Source organism: Ciconia boyciana, chromosome 10 (genome assembly GCF_034638445.1).
Source record: "Ciconia boyciana chromosome 10, ASM3463844v1, whole genome shotgun sequence".
Taxonomy (NCBI): domain Eukaryota; kingdom Metazoa; phylum Chordata; class Aves; order Ciconiiformes; family Ciconiidae; genus Ciconia; species Ciconia boyciana.
The window spans coordinates 23,586,312-23,606,617 of record NC_132943.1 but is presented as its reverse complement, the minus strand read 5'-3'; the positions used below and the strand labels follow the sequence as shown (position 1 = coordinate 23,606,617).

The window sequence follows — 20,306 nt, the reverse complement described above, 5'->3', positions numbered from 1 at the left end:
AACATAATACTAAAAGTGCTGTACAATTTTATGCATAATAGTGCCTTCCCTTTTTTGTTTGGGTTTTGGGGTTGTTTTTTTTTTTGGTTGGTTGGTTTTTGGTTGCGGGTTTTTTTTGGTTTTGGGGGGGGGGTTGTTTGGTGGTTTTTGTTTGGTTTGGTTTTGTTGGGGTCTTTTTTGCCTATCGCAAGAGAGAAAATAATTTTCCTACTTTTGTGGAAAATCTTTTCTCTGTATCTTAAATTATTTTTGCAGCAGATATTTTACTCCAGTTTTTGACTTTTGAAAAAAATACTTTTTTCTTGAAGCCCGTCATTCTAATAAATCTGTGTAATGAGATAATTACGATATTAACAAACTATTGCTTATTCAAGCAAAGTTTTTGAGGAATAACCTGTGAGAAGGAATGACAGTTGAAGCAGGCAGAAATATCTCAACAAGTGTGAAAAGAAAGTACCTTTATCTGCTGAGCAGTAGTTCTTGAGATGTTCAGTCAGATCAGGTCATAGTGTTTTTCCCCTTGAAATGTTGCAAGAGTCTGTTGCAGGCCTGTTCTCTTCAAATGTGCAAGTCACCTATTATAAATCCTGCTATAATAAACTGAACTGGACCCCTTGAGAACACCGATGCTGTTTTTAAAGAATATGACAAGAAAGTACTTGAATCTGTGGTAGGGAATCTGCATGTAAACCTGTTGGCACTAGCGAATAAGTAGACTGCCCACGTAGTTCGTCGTTGTTAATGCCTTAGAAATAGCACCAGCTTCACATGAAATTCTCTTATGAAATTCTGTAGGTTTTTTTCTGTGCTTTAATTTTTTTGAAGTCTAATGGAAATTTCAAGTGACATATGAAGGGAAGCTGTTACAAAGTTGTTTAATACCAGAATTTAGTTTTCACCTTGAGCACCAATGCTGGGGTACTTTGTATAAGAAGGAACTTCCTTGACTAAATGCCAGAGGGGAAATAAATGTTACTTCTTAGCAAATCATGTTTTAATATATCTGAAAATAATAATAAAAATACATACTTGCATTTTAATTCTTATGTGCAATACAGATTTTGTCTTTAACTAAGAAAAATAATTTTGTTATCTTCTTTTTACATGGCTGTATTTCTTCCCTAGTACTTCTTTGCTGGTTACATTTTTTTCTTTTCTTCTGCATATGCTGTTTTGCTGTCTGCTCCTCTTCCTTTTCACTCTCCAGATGCTTTCCTGGTGCTCTTATTTTTGGTGCCCTGTACATGCTGCCACCACCAGTTTTCTTTTCCTTCTGCTCCCCAGGAAATTCTTTTCCAGCTAGCAGCTTTGGTCCTGGAGAGAGGCTCTTGTTTTCTCACTTCCTTTTACATAGCAGTGACCTGAGGCAGCTAAGCTGGTTCATTCTTGCTAAAAGGTATTCACAGCCTGAGTGTCCTAAATAACAGCTGGAAACAATGCAACCAGCCAGTTCTCTTTGGACTAACATTGGCCTATGAACCACATTTTGAGAACCACTGAATTGCATAATATATGAACAAAAAAGCCCAAAAGAGGCATAACTGATGGATTTTTTTTTTTTTTTTTTTTTGGTCAGCCTTTGGGAATAACATAGACAATTGTGTGTGTATAAATGTGTGGCTTTTTGCAGGGGGAAAAGGGGATAGAATTCCTTATAAAGGACTATTGGGTTATGAGGAGCTGCTTATCATTTCAGAGTATTTAACAGGGAACTGCAAGGATGAATCTAAATATTAAAAAAAGAGTTTAACATCATATAAACAGGGGGGAAAAAACCCTTGACATTATGTGTTAGGAAAAAGAAATGGTCCACCCAGATCTGCTAGCAGATTAGTGTTACTTAGTCCAGCTTTTAAATTATTAGGAATTTGATTTTAATTTTCTGAATGGAGGTTCATCTAGTGTCTTGTTTTGGGATGAGAGTTTGTTTTTCGTTAGCTTTTGGGGAGGGATTCAGGATATCCACTGAAATCATCTGGTCCAGACTCCTCAACTTGTTGGAAATGTTATCATTTAATGTGTGTTTTATATTATATAAATACAGTTGTTGTTTCAGGATGTGGTTTTATGATATACAATGTTTGGAAATACCAGCTTTACAGCATTTTCTCTCCCCTCTGCTGACTTCTGCCTCCATCCCCTTGTGCCATGACTTGTTGCCCTGTTGCTTTTACCAGCACCACCAGGTTGTGCAGTCACAGTATAAATTGGATTGGAGAACTGATCTAGCTTCTTTCAAAAACCAAATATGTATCTTTTTGTGAGGCTTTTTTTTTTTTTTTAAGAAAAGGTTGATTAGTTTTCCAGTTTGGTTCACCATGTGGCTGTACAAGAGGCTGTGCCAAAATAAGAAGAGATGATGTGGGGCACTGCTTCCACTGGCACTGCTATTAAAAAAATACATATCAGATGCCAGGCCACCTTCTTCCTTTTCAGCTAGAATAATTCCATAATTATGAGCTTTCTGGTATGGACTAATTTTGTCTCCCCTTTATCCAACCTTTCAAGATCTAGAGGTACTAACTCTGAAATGGATATAACCCTTTCTACAGTGTCTTTCAATGAGTATACGTTTTTCACTTTGAGTATAGATACATAGGTTTCCACAAAGTAGGCATCGTGAATTCTTTACTTTTAGAGAATCTGAATAAACAACTATTTCAGTGTTCTTTAATATGTAGCATAAAGGTGAGATAATTGTGCTGAAATTAGTTAGGGAATGTGCGCATACCTGACATGCTTCTTTTGAAATTGCACTCAAAATCTTAGGCAATACACATTCTGCATTTGTAATTTTAATAAGATACAAATGGAAAAATCTCTTTAAATTAGCTTGGTTTTGGTGTCTTGTATCAACACCTTAAGAACGTTTCTGCTGTAATGACTTATTCTTTTATTCTTTTTTTGATTTGCACTTCAGCCTCGAAATATTTTAAACGTCTTTTCTTAATTTATTGGTTTGTACAAAATCTATAACTGCACATATCTCAGTTTTTTCCTTCTTTGTACATCAATTTCAGACCGCTTCCCAGATAATTTCTCTCCTTGGCTGAGGTACAAAACCCAGCTGCTTCTCATTTCAAATAGCATCCCTACAGTGCAGAACAAAACTGTGAACATCCCATTACCTGTGGGTTCATGGACAGAAAGGTTTCTTGAAACAGGCTTTTGCCTTATCTTTCTGAATTTTTCTGGCTTTAAGAGAAAAGCAGTGCTTTCTTCTAGTTCAGCAGGGTTTTGTAATGTAATGTTCCTCCATCACCACTAGTATTGATGCAGGGGTAAAAATATCCTTTTCAAACAGGGAGTAAATGAGCTTTTATATTTCATTCTTTTCATTTGCAGGAGGAAGCTGAAATACAAGCAGAACTTGAACGTTTGGAAAGAGTTAGGAATCTTCACATAAGAGAACTGAAAAGAATAAATAATGAAGATAATTCACAGTAAGAGACCTACTGTCTTAATTTTGCATGTTCATTTTTAAAATAATGCTCTAAAATCACATTTTACCTACAGAGGTGAGGCTCGTTCATAAATTTTTCTTTGGTTCTCTTTGTTTATATATATTTTAAACACCAACGTATTTAAACTTAAAAAAAAATAGAATTACTTATAATTTGGTAAACTTAATGGTGTGATTGAATATGCAAGGAATAACATATATACACAGCTTATAGTGCAGGAAAGCTAAAACTTGCTAGATCATATTACGAGGCTAAAAAAATACTTTTAAGGGAACCTAATGCAATTCACTTAGTTGACAGTAATGCAAGAAAATGGTGGAGAGGTTTGATACAACAGCAGCAATTTTGTGATGCAGTTAAAATTAGTTTTGTTTTTTTCATTCCTGCTAAGTACAGGTACCTAGTAGGAAAAAGACAAATGCAAGGTCTTTTGTATTATGTTAAATGTTACTCTGTACTTCAGCTTGCATGGCAATATATCATAATGTTAAATTGTTCTTTAGTATTAGCTATTACTATGTAGATTTGAAAGTAATAATTACATAACTAAAAAAATTAGTCTGTTTTCCGTGATGGCAAATACAAACACTAACACTGCAGTTTCACCAGCACTTTAAGCTGGCACTGTTGCTTGAAAGGAACTGGTTCTGCCTATCCCTGACTACTTCATTATGCCCTTGCCCTGTTTCCTTTCACATGCTTGCAATGGCATTTCTTTACTGAACAGATGCTGGAAATTGATCCAAGTTAAAACCAGCTCCTGTGGTTTCTTTTTCTGCATTAATTTTAACCCCGGATCAATTTCCTGCTCTAGTTCTTTGCCCCAATTGCAAAAATGCTTATGCTGCCATGAGGAGAGAGAGCAGTGCAAGGGTGGAATGAGCAGCCAGGAGGAAGGAGTGATGGGACTGGGCTTCTTTCTTTCTGCACTAGTAAATGTTTATGAAACAGTAGCCTTAAGACTCCAGGATTTTTTTTTTTAATTTTTTTTTACTTTTTAGGCACAATAGAATTATATATACACTAAGAGTTTTAAACAATAAAGCAACAAGATGTGAAATTGTACTTTAACTGTTTTAATGTTCCTCATACCTACTCTGCCAGGAATACAGAAAATTTTTGTTACCATGTGGCTATAGTGCTAATTGATAGCTAAATTGGTGTTGTGTTTTGGATATGAAAAATAATGGGTGTTGATGATTACAATTCAATGGCAGAATATTTTCTGTTAAAAATAAACGTCCTATAACAAATAAACAAGCAGTTCGTTGCAGGTTAAATGATAACCTTTTTTAATCTTCAGTGTTTGCATTAGAAGAGGTGGGGGTTTTGTTGTTTTGTTTTTTTTTTAAAAAAAAGAGATTCCTTCCACAGGAAGGAATAAATGCCACAGAAAAATGAGAGGCTTTGACTGTGTAAGTATTGCGTATGTGGGGCAAAGAAGGTCCAAATTACAGTCCCAGTTGAAAACAGAGTTACAGGACACGGACAAGCAGAATACTGCAGCTTCACTGCTCATTTTCTGCAGTCAGTGTTGACACATTTTATGGTACAGAACGAAAAGGTTTAAACTGTGTGTTCATGTTTTTGTGGGAGTGTAGACTTGAGTATTTACCAAGTGGCCAAGCTGCAGCTTACACTCATAATATAGAAGACAGGAGCAATGGAGAAGTAATCTAGGTCTGTAGCCCCTGCTGTCTTTCCTAAGATGTCTTGATAACTTGGCCATTTGGTAAGGGAGAGGGTTCTGAAGCGAAGCAGCTGGTGGGTCCTGACTCAAATCCGGTTAGGTTTTCAGCTTCCTGCTGTGGCGCAAAGCTGAGCCCTCTTTCTTGTTCTAGCAACGTTCCCCTCTACGTCCCTCTACCCATGTATGCCTTCCCCAAGCATCCCAAATATAAAGTAGGCAGCAAACTTACCTGTTGAGGTTCCAGCCTTGACAATGAAGAGTAGGAAATACTGCCAGTTTAGAGATGGGTAAACTTGTATGTCTGCATGTGTTCTTTACAACTGCACTGGGATAACAGGACAAGATGAGAGTGTGGGTTAGGGCTTCCCTGTCTGGGTTTAGAGCCCATATGATGCTGGGGCTACCTGCAAGGTGCAGGTTCCAAGCCATGGAGAGCCACACAGAGTAGCAAAAGCAGCAGTGGAGAGGGAAGGTGGTAAGGTTCACAAGATTGGCCCTACTAGAGGCATGCTTGTAATAGAAGGACCAAGAAAATACAAATCTAAATTTGTTGAGTGTGGTTTTAAAGAATTGGGCTACTGGTCACATGACATCAATTGCCTAATGATGCTACCTCTAAATTTGTTATTTCTTCTATACTGAGTGCATTACTTACCATTTATGATTTTTTAAAAAAAATGTCTTTAGCATTGAAATACTTATTTTCATAGTGAGGAAAAGGAAAGCTTTATGTTTAAAAGGGGCACAATAAGCAAGAACATGCATCTTCCCTCAAATACCTGACCTATGGCCATAGCTCCAAAACTGTAGAGAACATGGAAGGATGGGGTGACCTATTAGCAGACTAGCCCTAAACCCTTCCTTAAAATTTTCTATGGAGTATAATTGGCAGCTGGCCCTAGATTCATGAGTATAGTTGTCTCATCGTTGCACTAGAAATGTGATGAGTATTCACCTCCCTTCACCCTGGTTGGATGAAAGGATGTATTTTGTCTTCTGCACATTTCAGGAGAGAGTATCGTCCTTTTCTCTATCCTGCAGTATCACTTTGTGTTTGGAAGGAGTGTTTTCTTCTTGCTTTTGATTAGAGTACGAGCAGATATTCAGTCCTTTGGTGTGTTTTCCCCATATTGCTGTTTGTTATTTGTTAACTTCTTAATGTTATATAAAATCCATTTTGTTAAAAGAGGCAGGTATGTACAACAGATCTGGTCATGTTTCATGTGAAATTGGAAGAATATCCTGTCTGTTCCAGAAGGCTGAAGTTGGAGACTTCTCTAAAATTTGGCAGAACAAAGAGAGAGCATTGTATCGCATGTTTAAATTTAAGGGTGCTTTTCTCATCCTCACAAAAATAGAGAAAAATAACAAAATGTTTGTCAGAATTGACTGGTTTGACGATGGTGGTGTGGTAGCATTTGTACACTGAGTAGTCAGAAGGTACTGAAATTGGCCATGTTGTATAGCTGTGCCATAAGGTTACACATGGTGTAATATTGTTCAGCATATTATATATTGCTAGTAAAAAGAAAGCTCCATTTGAGAAGTAGTACTAAGAGGTTTACATTTTAGACTCTATTTGTATACCCTAAATAGAATTAATTTTTTTTTTTCTTTCGAGATTTAAAGATCATCCCACATTGAATGAACGGTATTTGTTACTCCATTTACTTGGCCGAGGTGGCTTCAGTGAAGTATACAAGGTAGAGTGTGTTGGGTCTGCTAAATCTAATGTTTGAGCCATGTACATTCGTACATTTAATTTTCAGGGGAAGGAAGGGGATCTAAATAAGCAGAAGGATTGTAATGTGGTATACTCTTCAAACACTGGTTGGGCAAACTTCAGTTAACCTGTGGAGGGAGGTAGCATTACAATAGACTTGTGAATTACATGCCAATTTTTTCCCTCTCTTTATTGGGTGTTATTTTTATCATCTTTGGTTATAACTTTCCCATATTTGTGGGTTTCTTTTTTAGGCTTTTGATCTTTATGAACAAAGATACGCTGCTGTGAAGATTCACCAGCTTAACAAAAGCTGGAGGGATGAAAAGAAAGAAAACTACCACAAGTAAATATTAATGACTTACGCTTCGTATGTTAAATCCAATAGCATTTTATTGACTGTAGAAGGTTAATGTATCCATCTTCTTTTAGACATGCCTGCAGAGAGTATAGAATACACAAAGAACTGGATCACCCCCGGATAGTTAAACTATATGACTACTTCTCCCTGGATACAGATACGTAAGTACATAAAATGATATATTTTCTACAACTTGGCAAGGATTTTAGTGCTGTATGTAGTTTTTATCTAATATGTGTAGTATTTATCTAATAGTATGTAGTGTTTATCTAATAAGATAAACAGAAATGAAGAGTATTTGAACAAAAATAATATGTTCTTGCTTTCACCCAAAGCGTTTAGGGTTTCCTTAAGGGGACTTTAAAAAAAAAAAAAAAACAACAACAAACCACACTAGTTGCAGAATTTTGTCTCAGCTAAATATTGCAGGCCTTGTGTAAAGTGATTAAAACAGTGTTTTGCAACACCTGACTAGCAAGCCCTACAGGATGTCCTGAGGGCGAAAGGGACATGCAGTGCTGTAATGTTTTTGGGCAGAGCAAGGGCTGCTGCAGGGCAGCTCCAAAAGGCTGCTGTAGCTTAGACAAGTTTCCAAGACTAAATGACATCAGGAGTGTTATTAGCCTAAGTGTAGCCCATGGTCACTGGGCTGCACCTCTTTGCATGAAATTGTGTCACATCTTAAGGGATAGTGAATGTATTTTTCTATTGAGAAATGTGCCTAAATAAATAAGTTGTTTTTTTAAATTAACCTCTCATCAGTATGGATGCATTTTCTCTTTTGGTGAGTATGAATGTTCTGATTGATGTCAGTTTTCATAAGCTAATAGTTATGCCATGTGTTCTATTAACAATTTCATTCATATAGTTTAATATTCAGGCAGCGGTTCTTAAACTTGCCAGTATCAAACTAGTTTGTCATATCTCCATTTCTGATTGTGCAGTTTGATACGTTATTTAATTTTGTCTCTCTGAATTCTACCCTAGGTTTTGCACGGTGTTAGAATACTGTGAAGGCAATGACTTGGATTTCTATCTCAAGCAACATAAATTGATGTCAGAGAAGGAAGCTAGGTCCATTGTAATGCAAATAGTAAATGCACTACGGTATCTCAATGAGATCAAGCCCCCTATTATACACTATGATCTTAAACCAGGTAAGTGAGGAACATTAAGATTGGAAATGTCTTTGTCTCTTTTTTTTTTAATCCTTTATTTTGTTTGTAATTCATGCCTGAAAATAACAAAATTATTTCCTGTATGTCAGGCTTATTGTAAACAACTGAAAAAAGTGTTTTGTACTTTTCTTTCTAGTTTTATTGCCAAAATCATCTGTCTTTTCTTTGGAAAAACATTTGTCATAACTTTTCTACTTTGTATTATTTTGATTTGAATTTGTGGGAAAATATCATATAGCACATAGATACATGCATTGGTATTTAGCAATATAAACAGATAAGATCATTAGTTGGCTCAGTCCTGTCTGATCATTGTGGAATGCTGATGTGTAAATAATTTTTCCCTTATTTATTTCTTAGCCTGTAAAGGATTGAAATAGGTAATCAATCACTTTCAGCATCCCAACATAAGCACTTCAAAACAGGACTTTACAGAAGTTTTCTTTAGAATGAATAATAAGCATTGTCATAAACCATGTATTCTCTCTTGATTCCATGGCCTTTGTTTTACCACCTTGCATGAATGTTGCTTGTATTCTTCATGTACTTTAACCTGCGACACTTCCAAGCATGGGGTTTGTAATGTGACTCTTAGTGCCAGCCTGTTTGCTTGCTGCTGTGTAGTAAATTGTTCATATAGATTTCTCTCATAGTATGGAATTGTACAGAATGTATTCTTAGTCTCATTAGTTTTTGTTCTCAGAAGAACTTCATCAAATAAGTTTTATATCAAGAAATTATTGTACAACTTTTAACACGTGGACTAAGATTCATAGTATTGCAGCAATTTCTTGGCACAATTTTGTGGCATATGCAAGCCCTGAAACCTGTCATGTAGGATTTGTTCTGGGCAGAAAAATATGGAACTTCATTATAACTGGTATACTGCTACGTTGTGGTGTTTCCTCACTACATTTTGGTGTTTCCTCACTGTCCAGCCAGCTCCCACCTGAGGGAGCCATTTCAGATGATGATGATAACCTAGAGAGTTCCTGAGACTGCACTGAAATGTGTCATAGTCAAGTTACTCTAGACTTGAGGATATAAAGATGATGTATAGTTGTCACCCCTCATGAAGTTAGATGTTCCTGAAAATTGAACCTGGTTTTGAAAATAAAGCATTCTGTTAGCTTTTTTGAGGTAATTCTTTTATTTTTCCCCCCCCTCCCTGGATAGGTAATATCCTTCTTGTAGATGGAACAGCATGTGGAGAAATAAAAATTACTGATTTTGGCCTGTCCAAAATAATGGATGATGATAGCTACGGTGTGGATGGAATGGATTTAACTTCACAGGGAGCAGGAACTTACTGGTAATGCCTAGTTTGTTTTTGCTGTTTAGACTGTGGGTCATTGTTCAGATTTCATAAATGCTCTCTTATAAAGCCAATTTGGAGACAGAGCTAGAATTAAAAATATTATGGATGACAAACAAAGATTTTTGTGAAGTACTGTGAATGTTGATATTCCCAAATGTTAGAATCGTAACATAGCAAGTAATATAAGAGAGTGTGAGTGTGTGTTGTTTCTTTTTATATATATATATATAAATGTGGAGATGATCACTATGATTTAGAAACATGGTTTCGCTGAAGAAGCAGGTGTTTCATCTTTGGCTGCAGGTGGTTGAAGACATTTGACAGAGCTATGATGATTAAGTGCGGGTGCTTAGTCCTTGGAAATCTTAGAGCAGGGATTACCAGGAGGTAATGTCCTTAGGACAAAAGAGTATTTACTCTTCCATCCTAAAGGTTAATGACAGCTCAGCAGCTGTGATTTGTTTTCTGTGTGCACTTGCACGCTTGTCCAAAAACCTGAAGTTTTAGAGCTGTCTACAGAACAAGAATGACAGTAAGCATTTCCTTGCTTACAGAAAAGCTGTTTCTAGAATTTGCTCTCTAAACATGCAGCTTCTTCATGGCATAGTAGCTCTTTGAGCCTGGGTGCGTGGTAGCTGTGTCAGAGTGGGTGGAATAGAAAGCCTGTATTGGCCAGGTTATTACTTGTGAATTCGTTTGCTCTTTCTCTCCTCATTCCGCCTGTAGCAAGATCAGAGTCGGGAGCTGCAACCTAACTCTAAACAGAGAAGCCAGTGTCATTCCCATTTGCTCTGCAACTTTTCCCATATTCAGAAGTTGCACATAATAAAGTTTTTGCCTTTTCCTTCAGATTTTTTAGAAAAGAAAATACATATACTCTTGCACAAATGCCAATGCGCACATGCTGTGAAAAGATGATTATTCAAGTTGAAGTATTTTAGAAGTGTTAGGCTTTTGCTACTCTTTTTAATGCTTTATCTATTTAAACACCAATTTAAATATTTTATTGTAGGAATGTATGTAAAAAAATTTTGGCCTTTGGATTTCATCTAAAATGCCACAGGCACTAGTGGTGCTGTAAACTAAGAGATCAAAAAAGGTCTGTGACTGTTACAGGTTCATGATGAATCTCTGCGTTTCTAATTCACACTTTCTTTGAGCCCAAAATCTTCATTGAGGAGGGAAATATTTTGAGGTTGAGGTGAGTTTGAGGTGGGGGATGAGTCTGTTCAGAGCAGGTTGCACAAACTGTCAGCACCATAGTCCTGGAAGGGATTTCCTCAGTCACTGGGTCCTGTTACCTGCCTTTGCAGGCAGTTAGGTCACATAATCTCTTTGGAAACTTAGACGTTTGAATTAAATTTAGTTAGTGTTTTGTCCCCAGTAATCTGATTTGAAGTGTGTTCTGTAACCTCAGTTCTCTGATCATTAGAAACCTAATCTTCTAATTTACAGACTGTGTTTATTTGTGGCCAGTTTATACTTGTTTGTTCCTGTGCCAACACTGTCCTTCGTGAAGTAGGTTGTTTCCCTTCCTAGTACTTGCTCTTTGGTGTTTTTACAGCCTTCACTTTTTTCCCCCCTGAATTGTAGGCTCTCCATTCTTCAGATCATTTTAGTAGCTTTCTTTGCACTTTCATCACTTTAAGCTCATTTTTCTTGATTGTTTTAATCACAATTGTACGTGAGTATTCCAGAAGAGATTTTGTGATACTGTGCAAAATTCATATTTGTGTTGCATTCTTACCTCATTTTTCTGCTTACTTCCATTTCCACAAGTATTTCTTCAAAACTTCTTTTAAAGCCTTACATGCTGTTGGTGAAAGAATGTCTGGTCTGTAGTTCCTCTAATAGTTTTTATGCTTTTTTCAATTTTACATATTACAGTCAATAATACTTAACTGCCCCCATATCGATATGTTTGGGAGGTTTTGTTTGTTTTTTAAAGGAGGTTCCATTTCACCAGTTCTTTTGTAATTCAGGAATGGCACAGGAACTTCCTCAACTTTCAGCTCTTTAAGTACAGCTTCCTGCAGATTATAGGAATGGAAATAGCAATCACCCTTGTCTACCATATACCCCTCTGCTTAATGTCACCATTCTTACTGAAAAGTTAGGTAAAGGGTCTTTTAGCCATATCTACATTAGCTTTGATTCCTAACCAGGCCTTTCTGTAAAATGCCCTATATGGCTTTCATCTTTTCTTGCTCTGATAGATGGAGAACGTTCATATTTAACCTAGGATCCCAATTAAAAAAAAAAGTTATAATTAGTGATTTAAGTAAAGAATGTTAGTATTTGTGCTTGTATAAAATAGACCTGTTTGACTGACTGACTATACAAAAACTAATGTCAATTTTGATGGGTGTGCATGGTGTTGGAATGTGGATCGTAAGGCAACTGTACAGTTGTCAAAAGATCAGAGATGTGTACGTGAAGTGTTTGTATAATTTGATATTTGAACAAGTTCTAGTGATGCCATACATCTACTTGCAGACACTGAGATACATGTTTTGTTTTCCAGGTACTTGCCTCCAGAGTGTTTTGTAGTTGGCAAAGAGCCACCAAAGATTTCTAATAAGGTTGACGTATGGTCAGTTGGAGTAATCTTTTTCCAATGCCTTTATGGTAGAAAGGTAAGGAAAATGTTGTTTGCAAATCTTAGAGTTTTAGTGTGAATACCTGTTTCCAGTAGACTGTGAATTATAGTCATAAAGATGTAAATCTACGTGGAAAATTACTTGTGTTAATTTTTGGTGGTGTGCATTGATATTGCAAGAAATGTAGAAAATCTTGACTGAAACTTTTTTATTTACAGAATGGTTAGCAGTTTGTATTAACACTGCAACAACTTACTATAGCATAAATATTTATGAAATCAAAGTAGTTGGATAACTCTAATGAAGAAAATAATGTGCTTATTTTTCAGCCATTTGGCCACAATCAATCGCAGCAAGATATCTTACAAGAAAATACAATATTAAAAGCCACAGAAGTTCAGTTCCCTGTCAAACCTGTTGTAAGCAATGAAGCCAAGGTAACTTTTCATATGATCTCTGAGTAACAGTTAAAACATTCGTCATAAAGGATTCAGGTGTAAAATTGCTGTCAACTTAAGAATGCTGTGGGACATAGTAACTAAACATGTAGGAAAACATAATGGAGTACTAGTATTTTTATGTTTTTATTTAAGCAAACTTATTCTGGGACTTCTCAAAATCATGTACTTCAAAACAAGCCTATATATATATATTCCAGAAATTTGCAAGCAGTTTTAAAGTAGGCCGCCTCAAAAATTGTCTGCTTTGCTTTTTCCCAGAGAACCTTATGTGTGTCACTCAGGCTGTCTCAATAGAAGTTCTTGTGAAATACTTCTGCTAACAGTAACAGGCTCTTTCTGAAAATAGTGAATGTTATTCTCTGCAGCCTTATTGGCTTGAAGAACTATTTGACTACCAGATACCTGCAGGATATGCCTGCTAACACTCTTCCCTTGAAAGGTCATAGTATGTGTGTATTAACTCAAAGCTGAGTGTAGAAACATAAATTCTTAAGATTAAGAATCTATGAGATATGTTGATGCTAATTCAGGAAATAAGACTGCCAAAATAGTTGATCTGCCACAAAGGTGTGGATGGCAATGTTTCCTGTATTTAAAAATCTTATTTTGAAACATCTGTAGTATCAAACTCACAGACTAGCTATTCAGAAACAGATTAAGGTGGTTTCCCAAATGATTGCTGCTGTGAGCATCCGTAACACAAACCCAATTCTGTGGATATGGAAGAAAACATTATATATGTGTTGCTTGTTTGTAAAACTGTCCCAGTTTTTGAAAGTTATATTCATGGCCAGATGCAGTAGAGATGTGCTCGTTGAAAAAACTGCCAAGATAGTCGAATGGCTGTTCAAGTTTCAGCAACTAATTCAACATACTTAGATTTGGACATAAGCTGCAAAAAAATTAGGAATGTTAAGATTTAGCTTCTAAAGATTAAAAGGAAAGGAAACCTATTTCTAGAGGCTGTAACTTCCCAAGAAAATAAGACTTTTGGGTACATAAGCCTTCTGTTACAATTTGTGGTATGTTTCCATTGGTTATATTTTCTAAAAGTAGTGTTAGTCAGCGAGTTGCAGTTAAGGTTATGAAAATTTGGTTAAAGAATTGTAGTTTGTCCTGGGTTTTTTGTTTGTTTGAGGTTTTTGTTTGCTGTTTTTGTTTTTTTCACCCCATTTGGAAAAATTGTGTCCCTTGAATGCAATTGACAAATATGCATCATATAACTGATAGCATTATGTGTTAACAGTTTATATCCCTGTCTTTTAACTTTGTGTTTCTTTGTCATTAGTAGTTTTTATATAGAGGATGTTGGGAAAGAGTAGACAGTTCAGCATGGAGAATTGGCAACTTATTTTACATTCTCTGTGTATTCCATGTTCTGTTTGTTTGTTTGAAAGACTAAAATAAACTTTCAGTGTTCTCGACTCCTATTAACATTGTCACGATAGCTGTAAGAGAGAGGGAGAAATTATTCTCTGGTGGAAATGCTATAAAACAATTTCTGACTAACTTGTAAAGTCAGACCATTTATGATGACTGTGTAGAATCCAAATTGTCTTTCAGATTTATAGGCCTGGCAGTTGGAAAAGAACAGCTTGTAAACTGAAATTCTGATTTGGAAAATGTGGAGATGAAATAAATAAGGAACCTGAAATAACATTGTTAGTTGGTTTTCAGACTGTAACTGTCCTTTGATCCTCCTCACTTTTTCCTGTTTTGTGCAATGTTCTCCTTTGCATCGCAGTAATGTATCTACAGTGCCACAGAAGCATGAAGTATTTTACAAACATTTTAGACACAAACTGTTACTCTGAGGATCTTGCAAACAACTCTTAACAATTCATTTGTTATGAAGGATTTATTGTGAAGAATTTGATTAAAATCCATAATGTCCAAGAACATGTGAATTCATATTAACAGATGTGCATGACTTTTATTTTGTACCTTATTCATGCTGGATATGTAAATGATAGAAGTAAATTCTAGCAGAATTCTTTGGAACTTGTATCACAGATTTTTTCCTTTAATCTCCAGGTTTTAATTGGAGCAAAGAACAAACAGCTGACAGATTTATCAAATAAAAGAGATGTAATTCTTTTAAATTAAGTTCTAAATTAAGTGATGATGTGCTAATCAGTTCTGTAGCAATAATAAGGATTTTCTATCATTAAACGTTGAAGCCCAAACTCTCAGGAGACCAAATGTTCTGTGTACGCTAGACATAAGACTTGACAGAAACTTTCAGCACAAAATGATTGGCATACATCATATGGACCTAAACATAGGATAATGTAGTGTCTCAAGAACAGTCCTGAAGCTAGCTACAGAATTTTTAAATTGATTAGATATTTTTAAGCAGATGGGATTGAGGTTTTTTCTGGGAAAGGAGTTCCCAGAAAAGGTAGTGATTTCTTAAATAGTCTGTTAGTTAATTAACGCCTATTGAACATGGCAATCACCATTGTCAAATTTCACATTTTGCTGTATTCTGTCATGGCACATGTGGTAATGCCTGCTCTCAAAGGTCAACTAAAGCATTGAAATTCTGTCCCTGCATCTTCCATCTACTCTTCATCTGCCACACAGCTGAATGGTTTTAGAAGCTCTGTGGAGCTCCTTTCTACTTTTTGAGTCCTCTGACATTTGCTTCTGTTTTTTCCTAAGCTGTTCAGAGATAGCACATGCAGAATTCTAATTGTGTGAGATGCTCATGCTTTACTTGTAAATATAGTTTCTAAACATGTAAATACATATTTGAAGTGTGATTGTTTGAAGCCAGTTAATTTGCTGATTTTTTTTTTTCTTCTGTGACATTACATTTTTTCATTGGACTCAGTAGTAAAATGTTACACTGTCATTTGAATTGAATTACATAAGAACAAGAATTTGTTTAGAAACGAGTTTATCCAGGAGGACATGCATATTTGCTTGTGAGCGGACGTAATTATTTGGAATGGTATTGTAACTTTTTACATTTCTTTTCTAGGCCTTTATCAGACGCTGTTTAGCATACCGAAAAGAGGATAGATTTGATGTCCACCAGCTGGCTAATGATCCTTATCTTCTCCCTCATATGAGGAGATCAAATTCTTCAGGAAACTTGCATATGACTGGGCTAGCAGCATCCCCTACACCACCTACTTCAAGCATTATTTCATACTGAAATTTCTCCAACCGAGGAATGGCATGATACCATTGTGTAGTTTCCAGATGCAGACTTGAGCTTGAAAGCATTTGAGTGTTTTTACACAGGACAAGTTTGATAACTGTGTTTTCAGACTGAAGTCCTCCTACATAGTGTCATTTGTATGATTGGAATGGATCATGGACTGTGAATAAATGTACCCTTCTGAGAAATACCTTTAAACATTGAAGGATGACACTGCCTGTTACACACTAACAGGTATACTGTGTTTAAGACTGAAGAAAAGGTTTTTAGTTTTTTCTGGGGAACATTGTAAATAATCTTTTTAATACTTAAAGTACATTTGGTTGATACTGGAAAGTTCTAACATGAAGGGTAGTTTTTCATTATTTAAATAAAAATGGGTAGTGAGCAAATTTGAAAACACAGGAAAAATTCCGTGCCTGGTTATAAACTAAATAAACTGCCATCTTTCCAAGACATTGATCTTTTGAAACCAAAGTAAGGAGTGTGAGGTGGTCAAAGATATGTTCTGTATCAGATTCCTCAGATAAAATTGTAGTATTTTATTTGGCAACTCAGGCTTGTACCTCCAAAAATGTGGTGGTGTTTCACTGAATTTAGATTGGAAGGGTGATATGGAATTCCTGGTACTTATTTCTCAGATAGATTGCTAATTTTGAAATCCCTCAATTTACTAAAAATACTATACTTGCTGTGGTATTGAAACCTGTGAAACTTTCCAGGCTTCTGATAAAAGCAAGCAACAGTATGAAACCAAATGCAAACAGGTCATGTATAATGTTCTATGCAGGAATAATGATAAATTCCCTTCTAGCTCTATTGTAAATTGTTGTACAGATGTCACATTTTCAGTTAAATTTCAGCAACTTATTCCTGTACAAATGTTTAAAGTATGGCTTTTTCTAATTGGATATTGTATTTTTTTTAAGTCTCCCTCAAGGCGCTTTTAATTGCTGCTAAATGATGTTGCTTTTACTTTTGCGAAAGAATCAAATGACCTCCTTAAGGTGCAAGTCAACTGTACGTTATAGAGAGATTAAGAGTAGGTAATTCATTAACAATCAAGGCATGTAAAACAGATCTGTGTTGGCAATATACAGTACAGTTCTTTAAGTCAGTTTATTGCGTTCTCAATCTGCAGAGCGCATTGATACTAGGTGTAGAAGTTGCTCATGGTTATTCTCTATTTCTGGAAGTTCCTATCAACAAGGAAATGTTTCTTATGGCTTGTACAGATATTTTAAAATGTGAAACATTTTCTAACTGCCTTGTATGGTAGAAACTTATTTTTCAGAACAGTGTATCTCTCTCTCTCCCATTCACTATTCTTTGAACTATCCTATTCTTGATGCTGAGTACCTATATGTAATTTTGTCCATGTTGCAGAAAAAGGAGGCTGTATTACCACAGGTTTTCATTTAGTATTGTACAGTTAAACTGTTGCTCTCGTTTCTGATGTTGCAAGCCATTTTGTTTTCATTGTATATAAAGAAACATTAACTGTCTCTTTAAGATGCTGCTGAAATTGTAGAGAATGTAGCCAAAACAGTAATAAACAATGACAGTTGAAATTTCAAGGTTTTCATTGCATGTTTTTGCATTTCAACGAAGGGCAAATCAGCTAACCATATCACTGAGCTACACTTAGCTATTTAAAGCAAACTCTCTTTAATTACAAACAAAAGGCCAATAATAGAATAATTAATTTAAGTAACATTGGAGGTGAAAGGGGAGGATTCCATGAAACTTTAAACATCTGTTGTAATGAAGTAACCAAAACATCATTTCACTGAATAGACCTCACCAAAACAACTTTTAAGTATTTCAACGGGTCCTTCTAGAATTCTTTAACCATGGAATACAATTAGCTCATAGAATAAAATTAGACTCAAATAGTGACTCTTTCTGCCTTATATTACACCAGAGTACTGGGACTGCATCCTTTTCACCCTCTATAGCGTGAGACCGAGTGCAGGGTTCAAGGAGAATGTGCCATAGCTGTAGGCTCACATTAGATTTCATTCCTTCTTATTCTGCATGTGTCAATATCAGAAGTTAAATCAAAGAATGTTTTGCCTAAGGAAAAGATGTAGGATTGTGTTAACTGTATTTTTATTTCTCTGGAATGTATTATGGTTACCCCTAGTAAAGGGAAGTTTGGCAATATATTAGAGAACTACTTAAGTAACTGGAAATTTTACAGCTACCTAAAAATAAGGGGGTTTATGCATTGCACTAATTACGTACAGACTTGTTTTTCCTGTTGTTAGCATCTGGGAATAGGCTGTTGTGGCTGAATACATGGCACTTACTCCAGCTTTACAAATACACATTTCTGAAACCTAAACACTCACTTTAAACCAAGTTTCATATAGAAATACATGAAAGAAAATGAGAGTCACCATCTCATCTTTTGAACCAAAGTTGTGAGGTTTTTACCTCCGATACACACAGTTGTGTTTGTGTTAGCATCTTACAGTACCGTTAATAAAAGTTTTGTATCCCCACGTGGACTCATTCTGCAGTCACAAGAAGACATCTGAGTTAGTGTGTTTGGTGCCTGGTATTCAGCAATTTGTGCTTGGGATAGAACTATCCTTGAGGCTCAGTCTAGAAGCCCAAATTACTGCTACTTGTGGAGGAATGCTGATCCACTCCTAGGTAATTCATGCATTGGTTGTTCAGTCTGTATTTCATGCATGTTTTACTAATTTCATCGTGTGTCATCCATCACTGGATTTCCTAAGCTCTCTTCTGATTTAGCAGCAGGTAGACAAAAGCAATGAAGTCAAACTTCATCAGGCAGATTTTAATGAACCTTGGAATTAAAAGGCTTCCTTTAAATTCATAAATACTTTAATATTTCTGCATTTACTGAAAGATGCTAAAATACTACATTGCTGTATAATAAAAAAAACCCTATGTATGAAACAGAGGTGTAAGAGAAGTTCTGCACTTTTAACTATGATTGTAGTGCTCAGGTCATTGCAGCCAGAGTTAATAATGGTTGGCTGGTTTCTGGAAAACAACCGTTTTGGCACTATTTTATTTTATTTGTGTTTTCACTGAAGTTGTTCAGATTTCAGTGTGAAACATTCACCCTTAACTTGGTCTATGCTCGTTGATAGAAACAGTTTTCATGGAGGCTAGTTAATATTTTAATTTTCTAAAAAGTGCTTTTAACACTTGCAAGAAGACTGGAAGGGCATCGCACTGCTGGCCGGCTGCCCAAGTGCTATTGACCACACACACTATGGCTATGAGCAAACCGCTGCATAATTAGATAGGCTTTCAAAAGCCTACAAAGCCGCGAGCCCTCTCGGTAGGCGAGTCACGGGTGCGCGAGGTGCCGAGCTGCTGCCGAGGGGTGCTCTGCGCCGCTGGGACCCCGCGCGCGCGCCGGGGGCTGCTGATGACAGCCTGAGCAGGTGACTGGCTAAGGTGTGTTTTAAAATAAGCAAGCCCTGGAAAGGAAAACATAGCCTGGGATTTGAAGCATCCCGGGTGCTCCTGCTCCAGCTTTGATGTCTTCCTGAACATGAGGAAACCACAGCTCTGAGGCGGGGCCACCAGCCCGGCCAGGCCTGTCTTCCCCATCCCACACCTCTCCCAGCCAGGCAGGACATGGCACATCGGGTTTGGGGAGCGGATGCAGGTCCTCAACAGCACTGCTGCTCCAGTCTTGCTCCGGATTTCAGCTCTGCTGGTACTGAAGCTGCTCCTGTCACGGCACAGAGGAGCTGCGGCAGCTGAGGGGCCCTGGCTGGGCAGGTGGTGGTGATCACCCCTCCTCACCCACTACCATGTTTTCTACAGGGGGCTGGAACAGTGAGGGATACTGCTGGGGGGAAGGAGCCTCCAGGAAGGGTGAGAGGTGTCTCTGGGACATTTATTTCTCTTCAAAGATCCCTCGGGACTTGCTGGTCTTCTCCAGAAGTGGGAGATGGCGTTGGGAAGGGGGACTGGGGAGCCCGGCCTGGTGGGGGGGGCCTGGGCAGGTTGTCAGGGCAGAGATGGCCTCAAAATTTGGAGGGAGAGTGGTAAGAGAGTCTCCTGATTTTGGTGTCTAAAACACTTCGGTCTCACAATTGCTGTTGTATTGTTTAAAAATATTTTTTCTACATATCAGCTGCTGTCAGAGGGAGGACCCTGGTTTCGTAGGTGAGGGGTGCCTGGCAGCACGGACTCTCAGTGTTTCACCGTCGTGGTCTTACACTGTGTCTGCCAGCCTCCTGTGTCTGTCTGCTGCCAGGGCACTGTCATTTCCACAGTCCCAGCACGATCCTGCCATGGGCTTCAGGGTGTAAATACCTCTCCCAAGGCCTGGAGCATACCCGTCTCC

The 20,306-nt window shown here is 37.0% G+C and overlaps 1 protein-coding gene across 1 annotated transcript in view; it reads left to right on the top strand.

Annotated features, from left to right (window-relative positions):
- TLK1 (tousled like kinase 1) overlaps positions 1-17,545 on the top strand; it is a 72,008-nt gene extending 54,463 nt beyond the window's left edge. The window contains exons 13-21 of the mRNA XM_072874003.1: positions 3,346-3,443; positions 6,776-6,857; positions 7,132-7,223; positions 7,310-7,399; positions 8,226-8,395; positions 9,593-9,728; positions 12,259-12,370; positions 12,664-12,771; positions 15,782-17,545. Coding sequence (XP_072730104.1) covers positions 3,346-3,443; positions 6,776-6,857; positions 7,132-7,223; positions 7,310-7,399; positions 8,226-8,395; positions 9,593-9,728; positions 12,259-12,370; positions 12,664-12,771; positions 15,782-15,958 — 1,065 coding nt within the window. The 3' untranslated portion in view covers positions 15,959-17,545. The remainder of the gene's footprint in view (positions 1-3,345; positions 3,444-6,775; positions 6,858-7,131; positions 7,224-7,309; positions 7,400-8,225; positions 8,396-9,592; positions 9,729-12,258; positions 12,371-12,663; positions 12,772-15,781) is intronic.
- The last annotated feature ends 2,761 nt before the right edge of the window (positions 17,546-20,306 follow it).